The following is a 20192-nucleotide window of genomic DNA, read 5'->3' on the forward strand; positions in this document are numbered from 1 at the left end:
ATTTGGTGTCAAAAAACTTTTCTTAAATGTTGTTATCAATGTCAATAGCAGGGCTGCTTAATATTTTACGGAAATTGTAATAAATGTAATACATTTTTAGATGAATAGAATGTTTAAAAGAACAGCATTTATTTTTATTCTAAAATTCACAGCCCTTGTTTAACACCCTTGCAGACCCCATTTTGAAAACCCTTGGTCAATGGTATTCCACAGAAAATGTGTATATAGCCACAGCAAAGTCCCTTAAAGTTTTCTTCGAGCTGCCATCAAATACCATGTGTGTACACATGCTCACCTACAGATACAGTCCTTTGTGGCCTGTTGCTCAGCAACACTTCCCTAATTAAGTTAGTTGACTAAGGATCCGCCTTCTGCATAGACCACAGGATCAGATCACACTAATGGATCTGGAGCCACACCCTCAGCCCCGGTCCCGCGGGTCGAGTTCCCTTCCCAGCCTTTGTCTCTCAGTCAGAGAGCATGTGTACCAGGACAACACTACTATACAATAGGGATGTCTATTTTTATACATAGTAGCTTGAGAGCAATCATGGAAAACTCCCAATGTTGAATGCAGAAACGTCCCCGGGAAGACTTATGGAACACTGAAGAGTTGTTGTTTGTTCCACCCACTGGAATGTGTTCAGATTTATTGTGAAGCTCCTTTGAGGCTTGTACTTTAATACATGCTGCATCGTTAAAATAGTCCTTTTATATCGTTTAGTAGGGTATGTAGTGTTTCCATCATCATCTAGCTCGGTTAGAAGCGATTCCATTAGCACTTGTCTCCAGGCTCCCTTCAAGGAGGAGTTTCAGTGGCTTTTTACCAGTGCTTTGGACATTATGAAATAAACAGCAAGTGACACTTTGCCCACTCTGACCATACTTCTGAATAAGATTGACTGAAGGTCTCATCCCAGAAGGAAACATGACTTGTGGATGGCTGGAAGGCAGGAAAGATGAATGACAGAAGCTATGTGAGGAGCTATTCTTGTCCTAAAAACATGCTTTTCTTTCAGGATGGACTGAAGTTAGCTTTTGTTGAAGGTGCAGCACACCAAAAACGTATCCCTTATATTTATGCTTTTGCATTGAGAGTGTAGATTTAATCAGTTCCTTGGGAATCGAACCTACAACCTTTGGCATCTAATGTTTTTCCCATCTTCTTTAAATAGTACTTTTGAAGCTTTTTGTTTTGTTTTTGTTTCTGAGATTGATTGCTTTGGACCGTTTTTTGCTTCTGAAGTTTGATTGTACTGGACTGTGGCATTATGTCAATTTCATTTTCTAACTTACAGTCCAGAGCATAGAGGCTTTTGACTTACCTCTGTAGTTGACTGGGACGTCCAGAAACACATCATGTGCAAATTATATGTATCTTCAGCATCTTGAGTCACCTTTATTGCTGGACAACACAGAATTTGTGTTATCTTCCGCCACCACTGTAGTGTATTTATATGTGTTGTTATATAGCTGTTCATTTATTTCAAATATTTCTTTGTTTACAGTACGAGTGCATATATGCAGTGTGTGCGTATGTGTCTTGCTGTCAGTGTTGAAGTGGGTGTTTCATCGAGGGTCACTCTTGATCAATTGACATGATGTTAATGTTCTGATTGTTGTGAGTATAAATTAAAGCCGCCACAACCACTCGGCTCACCCACAGTGATATTTGGAGATCTGAATTATACTGATTACACATCTTGAACAGCAGTGGGTTTTGGTCTATCATTAGTGTCACAGCGTGAGCCTTCCTCATGTGCTTGTGTGAATAAAAGTAGCCGTATAGAGAAACACACAAACTGTGCGTTCACACAGGCTATGGTGGAACGTTCCAAAGATTAGACATGGATTAGAAATTGTGTTGTTTACAAAAATTTATTCATACAAATCTTACAACACTTTTTAACATTTAAAAATGTCACCCCCTAAGGAGTTATATGTGTTAATATAGGATGATGTCACTTGCTAATATTCACTTGTCACATATATAATGTTTCAGGTATAGATAAAACGTTCACATTAAGGCTTTCGGCGCTTTCAGAAATGTACACAACAGGCTGTGCTGTGGCCTGGGTTCCATCAGGTTTTCTGCTCGCTGTCAAAAAACCCTCAAGCTATGCAACAAGAAACAACACAAAACCTAGCTAGGCTTCATGGACCTTGAGCTACAATGAGTAGAGCTAAACAGAAACACGTGCTTGCCACATTTACACACATTCATCAGCTTAAACAATCCAGACAATTAATACTTTTACCATGTACACCACTTCAGTAATAGATTTGATCACAATATATGCTGGCCATGCTTTTCAGCTCTAATTAAAGAATTAGGTTTGAAACCAAGTTTCGAAAAGAAAAGGAGAGGAAAAAGTAAAGATGGTATTTGTGAAATGGAACCTAATAGTTTGCAGCATCGTAGGGCCACTAAAATTGCCATCCGTGATAAGTGGCGATTTTTTATCGTAAGTTGTCACAAGGCACCTAAGCCAAAACCCATATCATCTTTCATAACATCATTATGTTCACGCACGCATTCACTCGCCCACCCACCTCCCGCCCTTCCTACACGCACACACACACCTCGCATAACACTCTCAGAGACGCATCCATACTCACATAAAGCCTGGGGGACAATGCCAAATTGAAGAAAGATTGATTTCATGCCTGGGACAACGGTTTACATATTGAATTAGTGGATGAATAAGACCTGATTTCCATATCAGGAGAAATATACTGAATTCAATACAAGGCTTAACCAAAATATAAGGCGAAAAAAAAGACAAACAATAGATGATTTTGCAGTGCGTCCCTCCCTAAAGGTGATGGGCGTACCTTATCTATACATACAAGAAAAAGGCTATCTTCAACATGCACTAGCACTATCTGGCAATAAAGGTGATGAATATGACAATGGTCACGTTGAAGTTCACAAGGACCTCCCCCTTCGCTCTCGGTGGCCTCCCCATTCTCTCAGCCTCACATTCCCTCAGTCATCAGCAGCAATTACAGATAAGCATTAACACAATTGATTTTTTTCTAGATCTACGATGGGCTGATGAATGAAACCATTAAACATACTTCGTCCTATCAGAATTAAGGAGCGATCGCATCACTGAAGAAGTTTTCACGATCAAGTCATGGACATGAAGAGATTGAATTTAACTGAATTTTAAAATAGTGGTGGCATCAGATGATCATTATGTCATGACTTGCTACTCGATACTGGTTTAATCTAACTGCAGATAGCACATAACAAAGCATTCACATCTTAAGGCATAAGAACAAAATTTGGTCAGAAATGACGCAAAGCCACCCACAAAGGCATCGAAAACATGCAAAGAACTGAGAGAGAGACCGATACGCCAATTCCACAAGACGTTTTAGGTGGAGCATGCATTTGAATATTAGGATTTCTTCGATTTGATTCAGTTTTTTTTCTCTGTTTGAGGCGGATCTGATAGGGGGACCAATACAATGAGCATGGAAACATTGAGTGGATGGGAAACAAAGAAGTGCAAAGGACATGCATGTATACATTTTAAGTATACCATGCACAGGGATAATGAAAAAAACAATAGAAAGAAAATCCAACAAGGAAAAAACATGTATATCAATACTACAGTTCCTCGAGTGTCATTTTGTCCCAGTCAGGCATACTGGTTACTGACTCCAATCACATACACAGGCAGGACAATCACATTCCATCTGGAGAAGACAGGTGATTTGAAGTACAGTTCACAAATGAGTGGGCAAAGAAAGAGGGAATCGTGCCAGCTACTATATATCCCTCTCCCACTCCCCCTTTTTAGGGGGGAGTCACAACAGTTGAAACAGCCCTGTACTTTACAGAGTATGTTGGATACATCCCTGGGCAGACTTTGGATAAAATAAGACTCTATTCTTTAGCAGATTACAAAAATAAGTATAACATTCAGAACTTTGATTGTCTTTTTAAAATCTATTTATTTTCTGCATATGATGATGAATTTGAAAAGATATCAGGCGCATAACGTTCAAGGTGCACATTTTTTTCTTCTTTTTTTTTTTTTTCTCCTGATGGTTTTTGTTCTCTTTTGTTTTTAACATATATAGCTATATACATGAAACTGAACGATTGGTCCACAAAGTATAACTGTGCGGTTTCAAGTGCTTTTGTACAAAAAGAAAAACAATGTTATTAGTAAAATATTCATTTTAATGGCTTTACTTCATACATAAATACATGTTTAAAGAACACAGGCGCGATCCACTGATTAATCAGTTATATCAGAATGACTTTGATCTTAGGACTGAATGTACACATGGAGGGGCAGTTGGGGGCAGTTTTGTCAGCGCTACAAATAAGCAAATCGACGTCCTTTGTTTTTAATTCTCTGTCTGTACCTTCTTCCCAGGACGGCTGCTAAATACTTCTTGACGGCCATCTGTTTTCGGTAGCGACTGTAAATGTCGGTGAAGATCCCATCCGAATGCCTTTTTGATAAGGTTTCCGATTCGTCCTCCTCGCTGCTTCCTCCGCTGCAAATATATGAACTATTATTAGGCTACCGGCTGGCACAGAAAATGTGTTAACAGGTTTCAGTACAGCATAAACGCTCTTGATGATCCAAACATATTGTTTTATTCAATCGTTCAATAATAATTAATCTTGAGGATTTTTTTCGTTAGCATTACAACGAATTTTATTAGAAATCGAAAGAAGATCCAGCAGACAAGCCTCATAAATTATGCATGTTGGAATTTAAATGTATTCTGACGCATTGTCTCTCGGCATTTTTTTCTCAGACAATACACAACATTTTCGTCTTAGCACAAGCAATTAACACATCACTTTTAATTTATCGGGTTTCATCTACGAATAGTTCCCCATGAAATTCCACGCCCATGCGAGCCCACAGACAAAGACACAAGAAGTCGGGGAAAATAAGGACAAGAGAAAGTCAAGACAGGACAACGAGAAATCACCTCCACTGAAATTAAAAAGGGGAAAACAAAGATGACGGCAGGTAAACGCTTAAAAAATGCCCTTACCCTACGCGAACTGCCATCAGAGAATGCAGATATTTTCGTGCTGATAACTGAACCAGGATGTCCCTCAAGGCTCTATCTAATAATCCATCTGCATGCCTTTCCGTTCTGAGATAAAACGCCAAACACATAATATCAGTGATGAAATACCACAGAACACGTTTGTTGCAAAGTAATCAGCCTGATTTAGTTGTATTCTTCTCTCGGCTAAACGCGTAATAGGTTTACTTTCGATTCCCCTAGTAAATCTGTCAATCGATCCGTCTCTCTCTCTCTCTCTCTCTCTCTCTCTCGCTCTATCTATCTATCTGTCTATCTATCTATCTATCTATCTGTCTAGCTGTCTATCTGTCTATCTACCTATCTATATATCTATTTTAAATAGTCACTTGATGCAAATATCAACAGCAACAATAACAGAAAAAGCAAAGGAAAAAAGCTGGGAAACAAAAGGAACAGACATAGCGGAACAACATAAATTAAACATAATGACATTGATTCTCATATGACAAACAGTCAAGTGATGTGAAATAATGTAGGCTACCTTTTCTCTGGCGGATAGTATAGCGTGTATAGGTCATCCGTGAGAGAGGGAGGGCTTCGTATAGCAATTTGATCAGTGCCAAAAGCCAGGTCGCTTAACGAGTTTCCGTCTTCGTCAAATACATCGTTGTCTAGTCTGGAAAAAACAAATGGATTGATGCATTTATTAAATCACAACCACCAGAGTTATATGATGTCGATAAAAAAAAACAACAGGGTTTGAAACAAAGTCTAAATAAATTAATTCTGCCGTAAATTATAGGTTACAGTTGTTTTACGAACAAAATAAATAAAATAGCCTACATTGTGAGATGATAAACGCGTCGTGCTCGAAGCAGGTTCATGAATCGAATTGATTTTTAAATAAACTTATTATTGTGTCATCTTTTTAGGGTAAATGGGACAATAATAATCTTATTTCCAAGCGCTTCTTCGCAGTTTTTATTTATTTATGTTTTTAAAGCATAAAATTTATGATGAAGCTTGCTATAGTATTTGGCCATATGTGCTCAATAATGAGATTTGATGGTGACTTGTGAAACGTTGGCTAACCAAATATAACTGACATTGTAATCTTATAATCGTCAGTAAATTAACACAACAAAAGGTCCCGCACTGTGCATCTCATTCGTTTTTTCTTCGGTTTGTACAGTGACGCCACTGTACCGTCATCTTATACGGGCCACCCGTTACATTCATTGGTTTCTCATTTTCACACAAGCTACACTGCATCTGCCCGTCCCGATGGAGAAATTCCTTCCTAGCCATACGAACGCCCTCCCACATTGCGCTTGCACTGTAGCCTTGCGTAAACACTCGGGGGAAAATCTCGTTGGGCTGTTGCTGTTTGAAGTCTACAGAATAATACAACAAAGCCCATCCTTTTCCCACTCTATAAATTTAGTAGCCAAAAAATAAAGATCAAATCCTTATCCATTTTTTTTTCTGCGCTTCGACAAGATTATTAAATTCTAGATTCTTTGGACTGTAAAATAAAGCTCGTCGCAGAATATATTCCGTTTCAACATGAAAGAAATCCCCAAAACGTTGAGCAGAAAAGCTTATACATACCTCATCTTGGGAAAAGTCATCCCAATAGGCGTGCAGTAGGCGCTGTAGTGCATCATGATTCCGTAGATGAGCAAAGCTAAAGTCGCTTTACTAGATCTGGCCATGCTGTAAAGACAGAAGAAAGTTAAATAAATTAGCTACTTAAAAATATAAAACACTTATAGACTAGCCGCGATACAGTCCCGGTAAATTTACAAATTCATCGGACGCCTGGGTTGGGCTGTAGCCTATTATATTCGATATAGCCTAAGTAACGCGCAAAGAACTTTTGCTAAGAAAGCCTCTAAAATCCAGAAAGGCAAACCAGAAGCGTTTTTTTACTTTTTTACTCGTATTTCCCGCTCATGAGATGAAATTTGAAAAGTTTAAAGAATGCCATGCACGCGCAACAGAATCCTTCTCCCGATGAGGCAAACGATAAAACCGGCAGATAATCTTTAGAAAAGGAAAATCCAGTTGCCTGAGCTTCTTCGTATCATAATTCCTTGGTTTAAACCGAATAAAAACGTCTTTGCCGGATTTTAACCTACCTATTGCAGAGTAGGTAGATAGAAATGCTGTTGGATGCGACTCGGGTGCGGCTGTGATTGTGTGAGAGAGATAGAGATCTTCCTCACAGCACCTCTTCCCTGAAGCGCCACCGTCCTTTGCTTGTGTGCTCGTCGGTTCAACCCCTGCACTTTTATACAATAACCAGTATAAACAAAATCACTTTTGCAAACAAAACCTCGGTGAAATCAGCAGCACTCGTTTGTCTACATATCCTTTTGCAAAACTTTTTCTGCTGTGCTCCGATTGCCTCGGATTTTTATCCATGAATAGGGAGTCTTGCCTTTTTTTCAATAAGTCACATTAAGTATGCCACAGACGTCATCAACCCTTCCTCCCGGGATATAATAGTACAGTTCCTTCCTCATCGATGAACGAGTCACACACATACACCTCAAATGGAACTTTCCTCTAAACGTAATTTCGGGAGAAAGGACAATTTGCAACTTTGTTTTTCAACTTGACATGACAATGTGACTGCCAATTAGGCTCACCGGTCCGTGGGTAGTCTCGAGGTCCCAAACCACATCAGTCACTCCGTGCAGACACTTACGCACTGAGCAATGATGGGACAATAGAGGGTGGACACGACAACAAAAAGAACCAAGTTCAAAAACGCCACATTTGTCACAGGGTCACGGACTGAGCGCTGTCCAGCACTGGGGTACTGAAATTTCATTGTGAATAAAAATAGCACACGCTTCTTTTTTTTATCATTTTATTTTATTTTATTTTTTAACTTGCGCTATATTTATTTGTCTTTGTCTTTCTCGCTCTCTCTCTGTCTCTGTCTCTTTTTTTTTTTTTTTTTTACAAACACAATCAATAAAAGACATATTAGTCTATTTTAGTCTCCTATGCGTCATCATGGCCTTTCTTTGGTGAGCGGAAATTACTGCGTCTGAATTTTTTAGAATGATAAGCCCACCTAGCCATGTTCCACTTACAACTTCAATAGACACTCTCGTTAGTTTTTCGTTATATCACTCACAAAAGCAAAAAGTTAGGCTATTAGTCAATCAAAAGGCGTAATTTTGTTATAACTGGATCCCTGATCATGCATTTACTGGCCTGTCCGCACACAGATGAGTCGTGCACCACCGGTGGATTTGGTATTAATTAATTCATGATTACGATTAGTGAACTCTGACGTCATATGACGAAACCATAAGTCCCCGCTTCGTATGTATACTCACTCACATACACAGAGCGTGATTTACTTGAACAATGAATCCGTGCATTGGTTACCTATCACCTCAGGTCCGTTCTTACCTCAATACTGCCCCCATGTGTTTCAGATTTGAAATTACATATGAAAACGTTGGTTGGTTTCAGAGGTGCACGGTCACCTGTAAGCGTCTTGAGGACTCATTCGATATTTTTTGTTAGACTTATGTAAATAAACTAGGCTGTAATTAAACCGTTTTATCCAAACGCTTTATATACAGTCTTAAATAAGGACTTTTGTTAAATGCGCATTCTGTATCGCTCGGGAACGTACTGTTGCTATAGTTACCACACAATTTATGTTCGCGAGACTTTAACTTTTGTGATATTAGAACGTTTTTTGGGAACGCTGTTGAAAGTTGTGGTTACTGAAACTTTGATAAAATGTAGCAATATAGCCTATGTATAGCCTATAGGCCTACTTGCATAATAGTACAGAAATAGTAGCCTACTAATAATTTTACTTCGTTTGGGTTTGGTTGAACTTGAATCTAAATGGGGTTTAGGCTACCCAATATAACTCGCAACATCATGAATCGCGTTTCACCTGTTCATTTAGCCACCCAAGTTGCAGCATTTGGTCGTAATGTTATTCCTCTAAAAGCCCTGTACATTCATTCATTCATTCATTCATGTATTTATGTAGGCTATGAATGTAGCATATCAGTAGCCTAGCTATTATTTTCATAATTGTTAAAAATAAATGTTTTTCGGTTCACGAACCCATAGGCTAACGTTACTTGCCGTAAAAAGAGACAAACACAAACTTCTGTAAATTAAGTAAGCTAAATGAGAAAGTCTGGAAACGTGCTATTACTGACTGACTGTGTGTGAGTCAAGAGGAGGAATTACTTACAGTAAGCTATTAAGTTGCTTCCTCTGGGTATCCTGTTGTAACCAATGAGATTACGGTACATTTGTCAACTTGAGTGCAAGTATTGATGTCCCTAATTACAGCGGGAGGAAGTCGTTGTTTCGTCACACATTCGTCTCCTGTGTCACTACATATTGTGGTACTTTAAATTTCCAACTGGTGGTTTATGGTTTCCCTTGTGGATGAACATGACCTCTCTATGACGCATATATAAGCACACCTACAGCATACATGAAACCGCACTTAAAACGGCTTCAAAAATTAAAAACAAGCATTTTTAATTTTTGGAAATTATTAATTTACATATACATAAATTTTGCAACTGGTGCATAATATATCATTAGACTATTATGCAGTGTCTTCAGGTGCTACCGTGCGGTGTTTGAAGCAGCGTATGATAGAGTCTATCAAAATATGTTGGTTACAGTAGTAAATATGCACATATGCACATATCCATATACAGCATACAGGCCTACAGAATACGACAATATGCACATAAGTATGGAAACAAAAGTTACATTTTAAAAATAAAATAATAAATGCAACAGTAATGCAGAGCCTTGGTTTACTTTTGTGTAGAACAGTAAACTGTAGTGCGATCAACCTCCACTTGATGCCAGTATTTACCAGTGGAGTGATAGTTCACTAGCAGTAACACTTAGGGCCTGCAACTTTTATATTTAAGAGTTTTGGTCAAATTACATTTTATGTGAGCTGTTGTATTTGCAATATATATGTGATCCTGGACCACAAAACCAGTCTTAAGTCGCACTGGTATATTTATAGCAATATATATGTATATTTGTCGTGTGTTTGCCTGATGAAGGTCTTGCCACTTTTGCCACTTTTAAAAACATTTTTAATAAAGGGAGATTAACAGTGTGCAGATCTTCTTTCTAATATTTGAAGCAATAGCCAATAATAAAATGTATGAATATTAAGTAAAGATTGTTCCATGAAGTTATTTTGTAAATTTCCTACCGCAAATATTACATTTACATTTATGCATTTAGCAGACGCTTTTATCCAAAGCGACTTACATTGCATTCAAGTTACAGTTTTTACATTTTATCAGCTCTTGCTTTCCCTGGGAATCGAACCCATGATCTTAGCGTTGCTAGCGCCATGCTCTACTATTTGAGCTACAGGAAAGCTATCAAATATATATATCAAATATATTTCAAAAAATGTTTTTTGCACCCTCAGATTGCAGATATTCAAATAGTTGCCAAATATTGTCCTATCCTAACAAACATACATCAATGGAAAGCTTATTTATTCAGCTTTCAGATTATATAAAAATCTCAATTAAAAAAAAAAAAAAGGACTCTTATTGCTGTTTTTTTTTTTTGGTCCCGGGTCACATATTAGGGATGTAAAAATATATCATGTCACCAGAGCTGGGTTTACTACCATGTAATTTGGATTACGTAATCAGATTCCAAAAATTAAGTACTTGTAATCAGAGTAAGTTACATTTTAAAATACTCGTAATCAGACTACAGTTACTTTTTTATGGATTACATGATTACATATTATTCACACAATAGCAATAAATTATTCATACATCATTGATTCTCCCTAATTTCTCTTTTTCATCTTTTAAATTTTACTTTCTAAAATAGCCTACCGATTATATACATATTATGTATGTATATATTGTCCAGTTTTGTGGACATTCACACAAAGATCAGTCATTAGTCGGGTGGCGACAGCATTTGAACACTGGATTTACAAAAATCCTTTCAGGTTTAAGAAGGGTTTCAACACTGCATCAACTAGGTTACTGATGAACACATTCATTTTAATTTTAATTATTACTCGGTAGGTTTTTTAACCATGTATTATTAATTATAAATAATTAAAATGCACATATTCACGTTATTTCTTAGTTACATGTAATGCAGGCATTCCAAAACTTTTTGTCATCTAAACCTTATTCACCAAATATATTTGCATTAAGTACCCCTTAGATTTTAAAATAAATATTTCAATAATTAAGTAACACATTTGCATGCTCACGGTTTCTTTGATGTTGATTAATGATCACACTGCATGCAGGTAAATAAAAATAGTTCACCTTTTTTTAGTAAGTGTTTTATTTAAAACAAAGACTATAGAAATGCAAAGACGGTTCTCTCCTATACTTATGAATGGGAGAAACTGCAACGCGCAATATGGAGGAATAGTCCCACCTTCTAAATGAAAGAGCCAAATTTCCCATAGAAACCTGACTAGACCAGCCAATGCACATGAGCAGTCATAAGCACGTTATGACTCCGCATGCGCATTGGCTGGTCTAGCCTGAAAAATAAGCTTTTTAAACGCTATTTGAGCATAATAAACAACATTCATGGGGCAATTAATTTCAGATTTTTGTTGCTGATTTGACATATGTAATTTAATTGTGAGTTCAGCGAGCAGTTTTTGAGATTTCAGGATTCCTCCATTCATTAAGATAGGTCTTGTACGAGCTGCCCAGAGGCATTGCAAATATGGCCGCCAAGTGAAGAGACTTTCCTCGAAAGGGAGTTCAAATAAAAAATAAAAAAAAAAAAAAATTAAAAAATTAAAAAAAAAGAAAGAGAGAGAGAGAAAGAGAGAGTTTGTTTTAAAATGATTTATTTTCATTTAATTTTTTTTTTATGATTTAATTAATTGTCAGCTTTTCATTAAATTCAAAACCCCTCTGCAGTTCCTTTATGAACACTAGTTTGGGGAAACCTTGATGTAATATAATGTTTAATGCACTTCATGTAGTAAATTACAATGAATTTTTCTTATGATTTAATTAATTGTCAGCTTTTCATTAAATTCACAACCCCTCTGCAGTTCCTTTATGAACACTAGTTTGGGGAAACCTTGATGTAATATAATGTTTAATGCACTTCATGTAGTAAATTACAATAAATTTTTCTTACTCTGCATTTTTTACATCATTATGGTACAAGATAATGCTATTTAAATCAATGTGATAAACGAGTTAAATCAAAAGTAGTCTAAAAGTAATCTAAAAGTAACCTGATTATATTACCTAAAATGTGTAATGTAAAGGATTACATTACTGACTACAATTTTTGTCATGTAATCTGGAATCAGTAACTGATTACAATTTGTAAGTAATCTACCCAGCTCTGCATGTCACAATGTATATTGCAATACAAAAATGCAACAATATATACCATGGATAGTGACAATATGTATATTGGTTATAGTTTACCTAAAATAAAAGTTTAAAAATCAAATATAGTAATGGCGCCACAAATATGGGAAACTCAGAAGGTCACACATTTGAGCTTCCATGTTTTATTATTTATATGAATAAACAATGAATTATTTAATTTAATTCTTTAAATTATTATTATTATTATTATTTTTAAAAACAGCCTACATAAACATCTAATATGTCATGGACAGAGTGTAAGTATATGTGTCTAATATAATTTATTAATTTTTAGCTAAGCAGAATCATGAATATTTCTATTTTGGTGTCAGCATTGCCTGTGCATGGGGGACAAGGACCAAGTTCAAGCCTTTAACTCCACCCCCAATGTAATACCAAATTTTGTATTTTAATGACCAGAACTTTTTTTTTTTTAACTGTTCACCATATGTGTTTGAAGTATTAAAACTTGCCATTTTAACTTTATTTTGGCTTTATTCTAAATAGTATCATGGGAGTATAGTAGCTATATTTGGCAAATTATGTTAGTTATTGGGTGTCATGCATTTCAAGCAAGGTTCATTTTATATTAGACAACTGATTATCAAGCATATCTAATTTGATTTGTGCTTCAAATGCTCAAGGCCGATGTCCTGCAGCGTTTAGGTCCAACCCTGAAAAAAACCTCACCTGCCTGTAGCCTAGTAATTCTGAAGACCTTGATTAGCTTGTTCAGGTGTGTTTGATCAGGGTTGGAGCTAAACTCTACAGGACAACGGCACTCCAGGACCGACGTTACCTACCCCTGCTTTAAAACATCCCTGGACACCAGTGCAATGTATGCGTGAAATGTGCCCAGGATGTAGGTCCACTACTAAACGTAAACGAATGCTCGAAAGCTGCAGTGATTTAAGTCCACAAGCAGATGGTGCCATAAGACTGCTCTAAACACCGTACACCACGAGCCGTCTAGTGTAATTACTTATGTTGGCGTAATACAAAGGCGACCTGCAGTACTATTATGTTATTATGTATACCGGCTCCTGGTGTCTCCTCTACTTGCCAACTGAAAAACTGATTTCTTTCCGTTCACCATTCCCTGCGGCGGCCATATTGTGGGATGCGTTGCTGCAAGTTAAACCAATTCAGAGCGGAGGGAGGGGGAACATCTGCGGGAGTCCATCCACTCACTATTCCTAGAGCTGTCTTTTGTCATGTAGCATAGCCACACAATCTCTACCGGTTCCGGTTTAAAGGTTTTTGTTTGCTAGGATTGGTCACTGTTACTCTTTTCCTTTTACTGCAACACAAGAACAAAACCAAGTAACGTGACTGGATTAATAATATCTATCACGGATTTTCCCTCTATTGGGCACAGCATTTATTTATCACGTCTCGTGAGGTGTTACATGGCAAAGGAATGGGACAGACTGTGATTTTCAAGTTGAACACAACAATACCACTTTGAGTGCAACACTGAAACATTTACTGAGGACGAAGCGGTCGGAAGGCGTATGTAACCTCAAGAAAAAAAAGAACCGATTCGGCAAAGGTAAGAAAACCGACTCGGTTCCTTTCGTGAAAGTGTAGTCAAATGGCCTAGTCTCCTCTCGCCTTTGATTTTGTGTGAAACGAGTGTGTGATTGTGCTTGAAAACAACAGTGGGAGATTAGTTATGCGTTTTCTCCTAACCTGAATACAAATCTCTGCGGCAGACGCGTTCTTGTCCCAAAACTACGTTAGTTGTATATCTCGAAATAAGTTTCGAAGCCGTCCGACTAACGTTAATGTTACCGTGTTCCCTTCGACAGAGACCGAGAATGAAACGTGGCTCCTCGAAGTTCCCACCTGAACCGTAGATTTCTGAGGAAACGCTGTAAACGTCCCGTTCGCAATTAATCGGACGCTATTGTGAACGCCAGTACTTTGAAGCTCGTGTATACTCGCATTTCTGACGGTTCATGAGGGTTTTGTAGACAAATGTCCACAATGCAGGCCTGTAGTTTACATACACGCCACAGGGAACACGGGGCGATCCATACTTTGGACCAGTGTGTGAACGACTCGCTTTGATATAGTGTAACTCTTTATCAGTAAACTATGTAACTTTCCGACATTAAGTCTTTATCCAATTTCAGCTTTTAATGACGTTTGAGAGGGACTCAATCTTAACAATAGACCTCTTCTCCAGTATGTTGTAGTTCTTGCAAGTTAACCGTCCACTCCAAATTGTAGGTACTCGCAACATCCGGGCATTTCACACCATTTTCGGTTGTTTACATTGAATAATTAATGAAAGGATGTCATAACAAATCCGAGTTCATGCGTGCTCTAGCGCCTGATTAATCCTCCTTCAGTAATCCTTCTGTGAGCACAACCTCTGCCCCACTGCCTGATGCTGACTTGACTATGAGGAAGGGAAGGATGCCATCTTCAGCTCTCTGATCTGTTTCCTTTTGATCCGGTCTTCTGTATACTACATGTTTCTACCGCTCACGCAGGTCATGGCCCTTTTGTGTGTTGTGGGTCTTCAAACTTGTAAATGGCAAGGACCCCCAAATATGACAAGATATCAGACTCGTTACAATGACCCCAATCATTCCAAGATTGCAAAACCAATTTTGCTACCACAGCAAAACTTGAAAATCACACTTCTATATAATAATAATTCAATCATTTAAGACAAATATAGCAAAACAGGCTTCAAAACATCTCTCTCTATGTAATATTATAAAAAATCATATCACTTTTGTATTTAACTTTATTTTACTGTAATATTTTTGAAAGTGTCTTATGTTCAGCAAGATTGTTTGTTTAATAAAGTAAACCAGTAATATAGTTAAGTATTATTACAGTTTTAAATTTTGTTTTATATTGTAATATGTTGTTTTATATTGCAGTATTTCACAATGTTGGCTAATTCTTGTGACGCAAAAGCTGAATTTTCAGCAGCCATTACTCCAGTCTTAAGTGTCACATGATCCTTCAGAAATCATTCTAATATGCTGATTTTATACTCAAGATCAGCAAGAATTATTGACAACCCTGACAGAAATAACAGTAAAGATTCTGTTGATTTTATTTATTTTTTCACAAAAACCAGGACCTGAAACCAGAAAATCCCCAGTTTAACCAATATATACCACAGAGATGATTAACTTGTTGGTTTAATTTCGAAGATTCCCACTCTCAGCTCAGGAACTGTCTACACTCCATGTCCCTTTATGACCCTTTATACACACACACACACACACATCAATCACTGGGAAGGCCATTTAAATGTTATAAGATAAGGGATTTTAGCCTCAAGACTGTGTACATAGAATGACATGATCATTGTGATTCTGAAGCCATTTCTGTGCCATTTAATTACTAATATGCAGAGCAGGATGTTATTTGACGGGGTTAAAAGTAGTATTACATAGACTACAAACACTCTCTTGTAGAGATTGACCGATATATCGATTTACCGATATTTTTCCCAATATTTAAGCATTTTTCCATAATCGGATATCGGTTTTGTAATATCGGATTCACTGATAAATGACGCCATCTTGAGGGTGTTTTGAGAATTGCGCGCAGGATCGTCATTGCAGCGCGTGTGAGGGGAGACGAGACGACAACAACAACGGTGTGCACAGGTACTTGATTTGCTGTAGTTAGTAAACTTTATTTAACACAACCGCCATTAATGCAATAGAAATAGAGACAGAGTCACGTAACATAATCCGTCCGTCTGTCCCAATAAAGACGTAACTTTGCCTGAATTAAATATGCAGCCATGAATGAACGCATGTTGGAAATAAAAGTGCTGCATTTAATTCTCTCTCTGTTGTCTATGCTCATCATTAGTCTCGTGAAGTCTTCACTCTTTAGCCTATTAAACAGCTTATAAACCTAAAACTGTAGTTTAAAATGAAGTTATGACTCCTGTCCTTTATTTTCTCCATTTGAAAATGAGACATTCTACATTTATTTTGCTTATTGTTAAAATCAGTGTTGCCGCTGATGCCTTTATAAATAAAATGTTTTTATTGTTGTAATATGGTTAAATTTACAACAAATATTACGATTAAATTTAACACGAAAGACTTAATTTTCAACCTTTTTTTTTTTTTTAAGATGACTGAAAGGAGGAAAAACCAAAGTGAAGTATGGACTTACTTCACTCAGTTATTTATTTACTTTATAACAGTAAATAAATATCGGTTCTGCATATCGGTTATCGGGCACATAAACATGCAAATAATTGGTATCGGTTATAAAAAAATCTATATTGGTCGATCACTAATCTCTTGTCTATGCCAAAGAAGTACCTATGTATATTCATGATTCTGGCAGGGGTAGAAGGGGGTTGACTATGGTGGTTATGGGTCTATACATCCCTCATGTCCATCTTTTTCTGTCCTCCCTCACCCTTTGCTCCAGCCTTTGACAGGCACAGCAGGTGGCTTTTGTGGTATGAATGGACTCGGAAGGAAGTTTGTCCCCCTCCTTGCTTGGCTCTGATTGGCAGCAGCAGCAGAATGCCATGGTGATTAGGCCATTCCGCAGTGCTGTGAGTCTGCCAGAGCAACTACAGTGTTACACTTAATGTTCAGCAGTCAGCTCAGCCAAGCTCTGTATTTACTAACACAGCGTTTTCAACGTGAAGAACGTGTTACCTTAGGATGAGGATTTGAGTTGAGATTCAGAGATAGTTTGGGATCAAGAAGTAGCAGATTTTTTTTTTTAAGTTTAATGCAAAAAAGTGCAGGTTTCACTTTTAAATTCATGGCCATTTCCTGGTTGCATTGTTGTTTGTGCATGTGTTGGGTGGACATGGAATACAACAGATATGTACAAGATCAGACTTGTATCATTGGTTATGCAACCAATGTTATGCATTGCTGGGACGGCCTGCTTTGAACGAGCAGATTTCACTCAGGTGGGCGGATCAACCCACCTGCCTGCTTTCTGCCAAAAATCAGAAGTCACCTCCCCATTTCCTTGTCGATTTGATTATAATGATGAAGGTGATGTATCCATTTGTTACTTAGTTCACACATATTTATAGTTAGAGATGGTTCACTAAAAAGCGCATCATTTTCTTGCCCTCATGTTGTTCCAAACCTGCATGACTGTCTTTGTTTTACTTAACATACAGTTTTTTTTGTCAATACAATGAAAGTGAAAATGACTTTCATTGTATGAACAAAAATGGGTGAAACATTCTTCAAACCATCTACTTTTGTGTTCCATAGAAGAAAAAGTCATACAGGTTTGGAACAACATGATATGGGTACTTCTCAATACTCAAATTGTTGCTTCCTCATTTCCTCATTTGTCGAGCCTGTGACCCATATTCGATATCATAGTTCTTGAAGTATCTTGAAGGACATCTCAATTGTCTAATTGCAATTGAATAAGGAGTGAGAAAGCTTCTGAAAGAGCTAGATACACAGTTGAATTCTATGCGGAAAAAACTGACACATGCATAAATTCTCCTTATCATATTTTCCCCTTTCATATGTCACAGTTTGAATTTGTTCTACCTTTGTGATTTTACATAGACCATGCATTTAACATGTTTTAACAAGGCATCTTGATCTATTAATCTATGTAATTAATTTCTTAAATAACCAAACTTCAACAACTTAGGGATAGTTCACCCAAAAATGTAAATTCTGTCATTAATTACTCACCCTCATGTCGTTCCAAATCCATAAGACCTTTGTTCATTTTCAGAGCACAAATGAAGATATTTTTGATGAAATCCGAGAGCTTTCTGACCCTGCATATACAGCAATGGAACTAGCACGTTCAAGGCCCAGAAAGAACATTGTTAAAATAATCCATGTGACCTCAGTAATTCAATCTTAATTTTAAGAAGCTATACTTTTATAAATACTTTTTGTGTGCAAAGAAATCAAAAGTTGCTTTGCTGTCTATGCAGGGTCAGAAAGCTCTCGGATTTCAACAACCTTAATTTGTGTTCTAAAGATGAACAAAAGGCTTATGGGTTTGGGATAGGGATGCACTGAACTTCTTTTTGGCTGATAGCCGATGCCGATACGGAGATATTTCCTTTTGTTTGGAAACAACACCAAGTCTCTCCTGTGTGGAAATTATAAGCATATAATTTTTTTAATTTTGGTTAATTTTTAACAAGAACTTATTTGTTAGAATTAAATAAATAATAATGAAGTTATTTTATAATGACAGTACATTGAAGATCATTTCTTTAAAAAATATAACATTACACATTAATGAATAAATCAGTATATAGAATTATTTAATTTACAAGTGTCATGTTTTTTTTTTTTTTGTTGGGTTTTTTTTTTCATGTAAGCTATAGCTTCTGACCTTTAAATCAAAACATACTCATGATTTTATGACATCAATTACTGCTTTATTTAATCAGAAACACAGTCTAAATGTTATTTGTGTATTTTACTTTCATTTTATTAGAAGTAGGCCAACAGCGCCCCCTACAGAATTAAAACTCCTTACTGAGCGGGCATTGGGACTGCTGCATGTGCTTTTACTGTTTACTCTATCATACATCAAACGCATCATTCTGTACGTGCATTCTCAGTTTAAGTGCAACAATCCAAAACAGTGAATCTAATCATCATTCAGGCAAAACTTTGCTTCAAGAATGAGCCACACTGCTGATGTGATCTAATCGCTAGCACACCCTGAGCACATGTGAGTTAATGTATTCCTCTTATCGGCGAGACATATCGGGATAATTTTACATATCGGGCTGATATTTACATTTTAAAGCAATTATCGGCCGATTCCAATATCGGTCCGATAATATCGTGCATTCCTAGTTTGGGACATAAGGGTGAGTAATTAATGACAGAATTTTTATTTTTGGGTGAAATATCCCTTTAAGGGTAGATCCCTTGAGCGCAGCAGATGATGCTTTGAAGTGATCACAAATATTCCAATATACCAAAAACAGTTTTGATTCCTCCATCTTAATTTTCTTTCCTTGCGTCCTTCTCTTGCATCCTAAGGGTAGTGGAGCTAAGACGCAAGCAAAGGAAACAAGGATGCACAAATAAGAAATGAGATGCACCCAATGACAGAGTTTCCATTTTTGGGTGAACTAATTTACATATTTTAGATCGGAGAAGGTATCACCTTCAGTAGCACTCACGCTTCAGGTGATGCAATATGAAATCCCAGTCATTGTTAGCGCAGTGATCAAGACCTGAGACACGTACCACTGCAGACACTGAAGTAAGCATACATTCAAACAACACGCATGGATCTCTGCAGAGCTGTTGATTTTCTGCCCTTAATCCATTTGATCTGACTAGCGCTGGCATGAGGCCCTGTGTTTCATGTTATGTGGCATTCTGATGCTCTGACTGTTTAATCAGGGCTGTGTGCAAATGTGTCTGACCATCACTAACCATGTCACCGTACAGCCGCCCTGAGCGAGGACACGCGGCCGTGTCAGCTCACTCTCTCCAGTCATGCACTCACTGGAGCAGAGGAATTGACGTTTCTAACAGAGCGCTTTTCGTGGCTCTCATCAGCGCTGAGAGGATAATGAGACATCCCATAATTAGAGCGTTCATATCTCTTACTTTGATTAGAATGTGGGTCAAAGGATCGGTGTGTAATATGATTTACAGCGGAAGGAAAGGACGTGTCATTACATGACGTCACTGGTAAAGAGGGAAAGGCATGAATGATTTTAGTCCCATAGTCCCAAGCTGCTTTTGTATGCAACCA

The 20192-nt window shown here is 37.3% G+C and overlaps 2 protein-coding genes across 5 annotated transcripts in view; one reads left to right on the forward strand and one right to left on the reverse strand.

Annotated features, from left to right (window-relative positions):
* Positions 1-1872: 1872 nt before the first annotated feature.
* adcyap1b (adenylate cyclase activating polypeptide 1b) lies at positions 1873-13655 on the reverse strand. 4 transcript variants are annotated; one of them, XM_058747000.1, is made up of 5 exons: positions 13522-13655; positions 6646-6750; positions 5576-5710; positions 5035-5139; positions 1873-4521 (listed from the first exon to the last, which is right to left on the reverse strand). In XM_058747000.1, the coding sequence occupies exons 2-5, from the start codon at positions 6747-6749 to the stop codon at positions 4338-4340; spliced, it is 528 nt and encodes a 175-aa protein (XP_058602983.1). In that variant the 5' UTR covers position 6750; positions 13522-13655; the 3' UTR covers positions 1873-4337. The 4 variants fall into 4 exon arrangements, with proteins under 4 accessions (XP_058602983.1, XP_058602975.1, XP_058602967.1 ...); XM_058746992.1 differs by lacking the exon at positions 13522-13655 and adding an exon at positions 9278-9401; XM_058746984.1 differs by lacking the exon at positions 13522-13655 and adding an exon at positions 7176-7635.
* A 5-nt stretch (positions 13656-13660) lies between these two features.
* Positions 13661-20192, forward strand: part of yes1 (YES proto-oncogene 1, Src family tyrosine kinase) — a 33011-nt gene continuing 26479 nt past the window's right edge. Inside the window, exon 1 of the mRNA XM_058746961.1 lies at positions 13661-14010. The gene's annotated coding sequence lies outside the window, so the exon portion shown is untranslated. The remainder of the gene's footprint in view (positions 14011-20192) is intronic.

Source organism: Onychostoma macrolepis, chromosome 02 (genome assembly GCF_012432095.1).
Source record: "Onychostoma macrolepis isolate SWU-2019 chromosome 02, ASM1243209v1, whole genome shotgun sequence".
NCBI lineage: Eukaryota > Metazoa > Chordata > Actinopteri > Cypriniformes > Cyprinidae > Onychostoma > Onychostoma macrolepis.

What these genes read in the sequence shown, in the direction of transcription:
- adcyap1b (XM_058747000.1), bottom strand. Translation starts at nt 6,749, where the DNA reads ATGGCCAGATCTAGTAAAGCGACTTTAGCTTTGCTCATCTACGGAATC. An exon ending in TACTATCCGCCAGAGAAAAG is followed by an intron (nt 5,140 to 5,575) that starts GTAGCCTACATT and finishes GTTTTATCTCAG; the next exon opens with AACGGAAAGGCATGCAGATG. An exon ending in CTGATGGCAGTTCGCGTAGG is followed by an intron (nt 4,522 to 5,034) that starts GTAAGGGCATTT and finishes ATATATTTGCAG; the next exon opens with CGGAGGAAGCAGCGAGGAGG.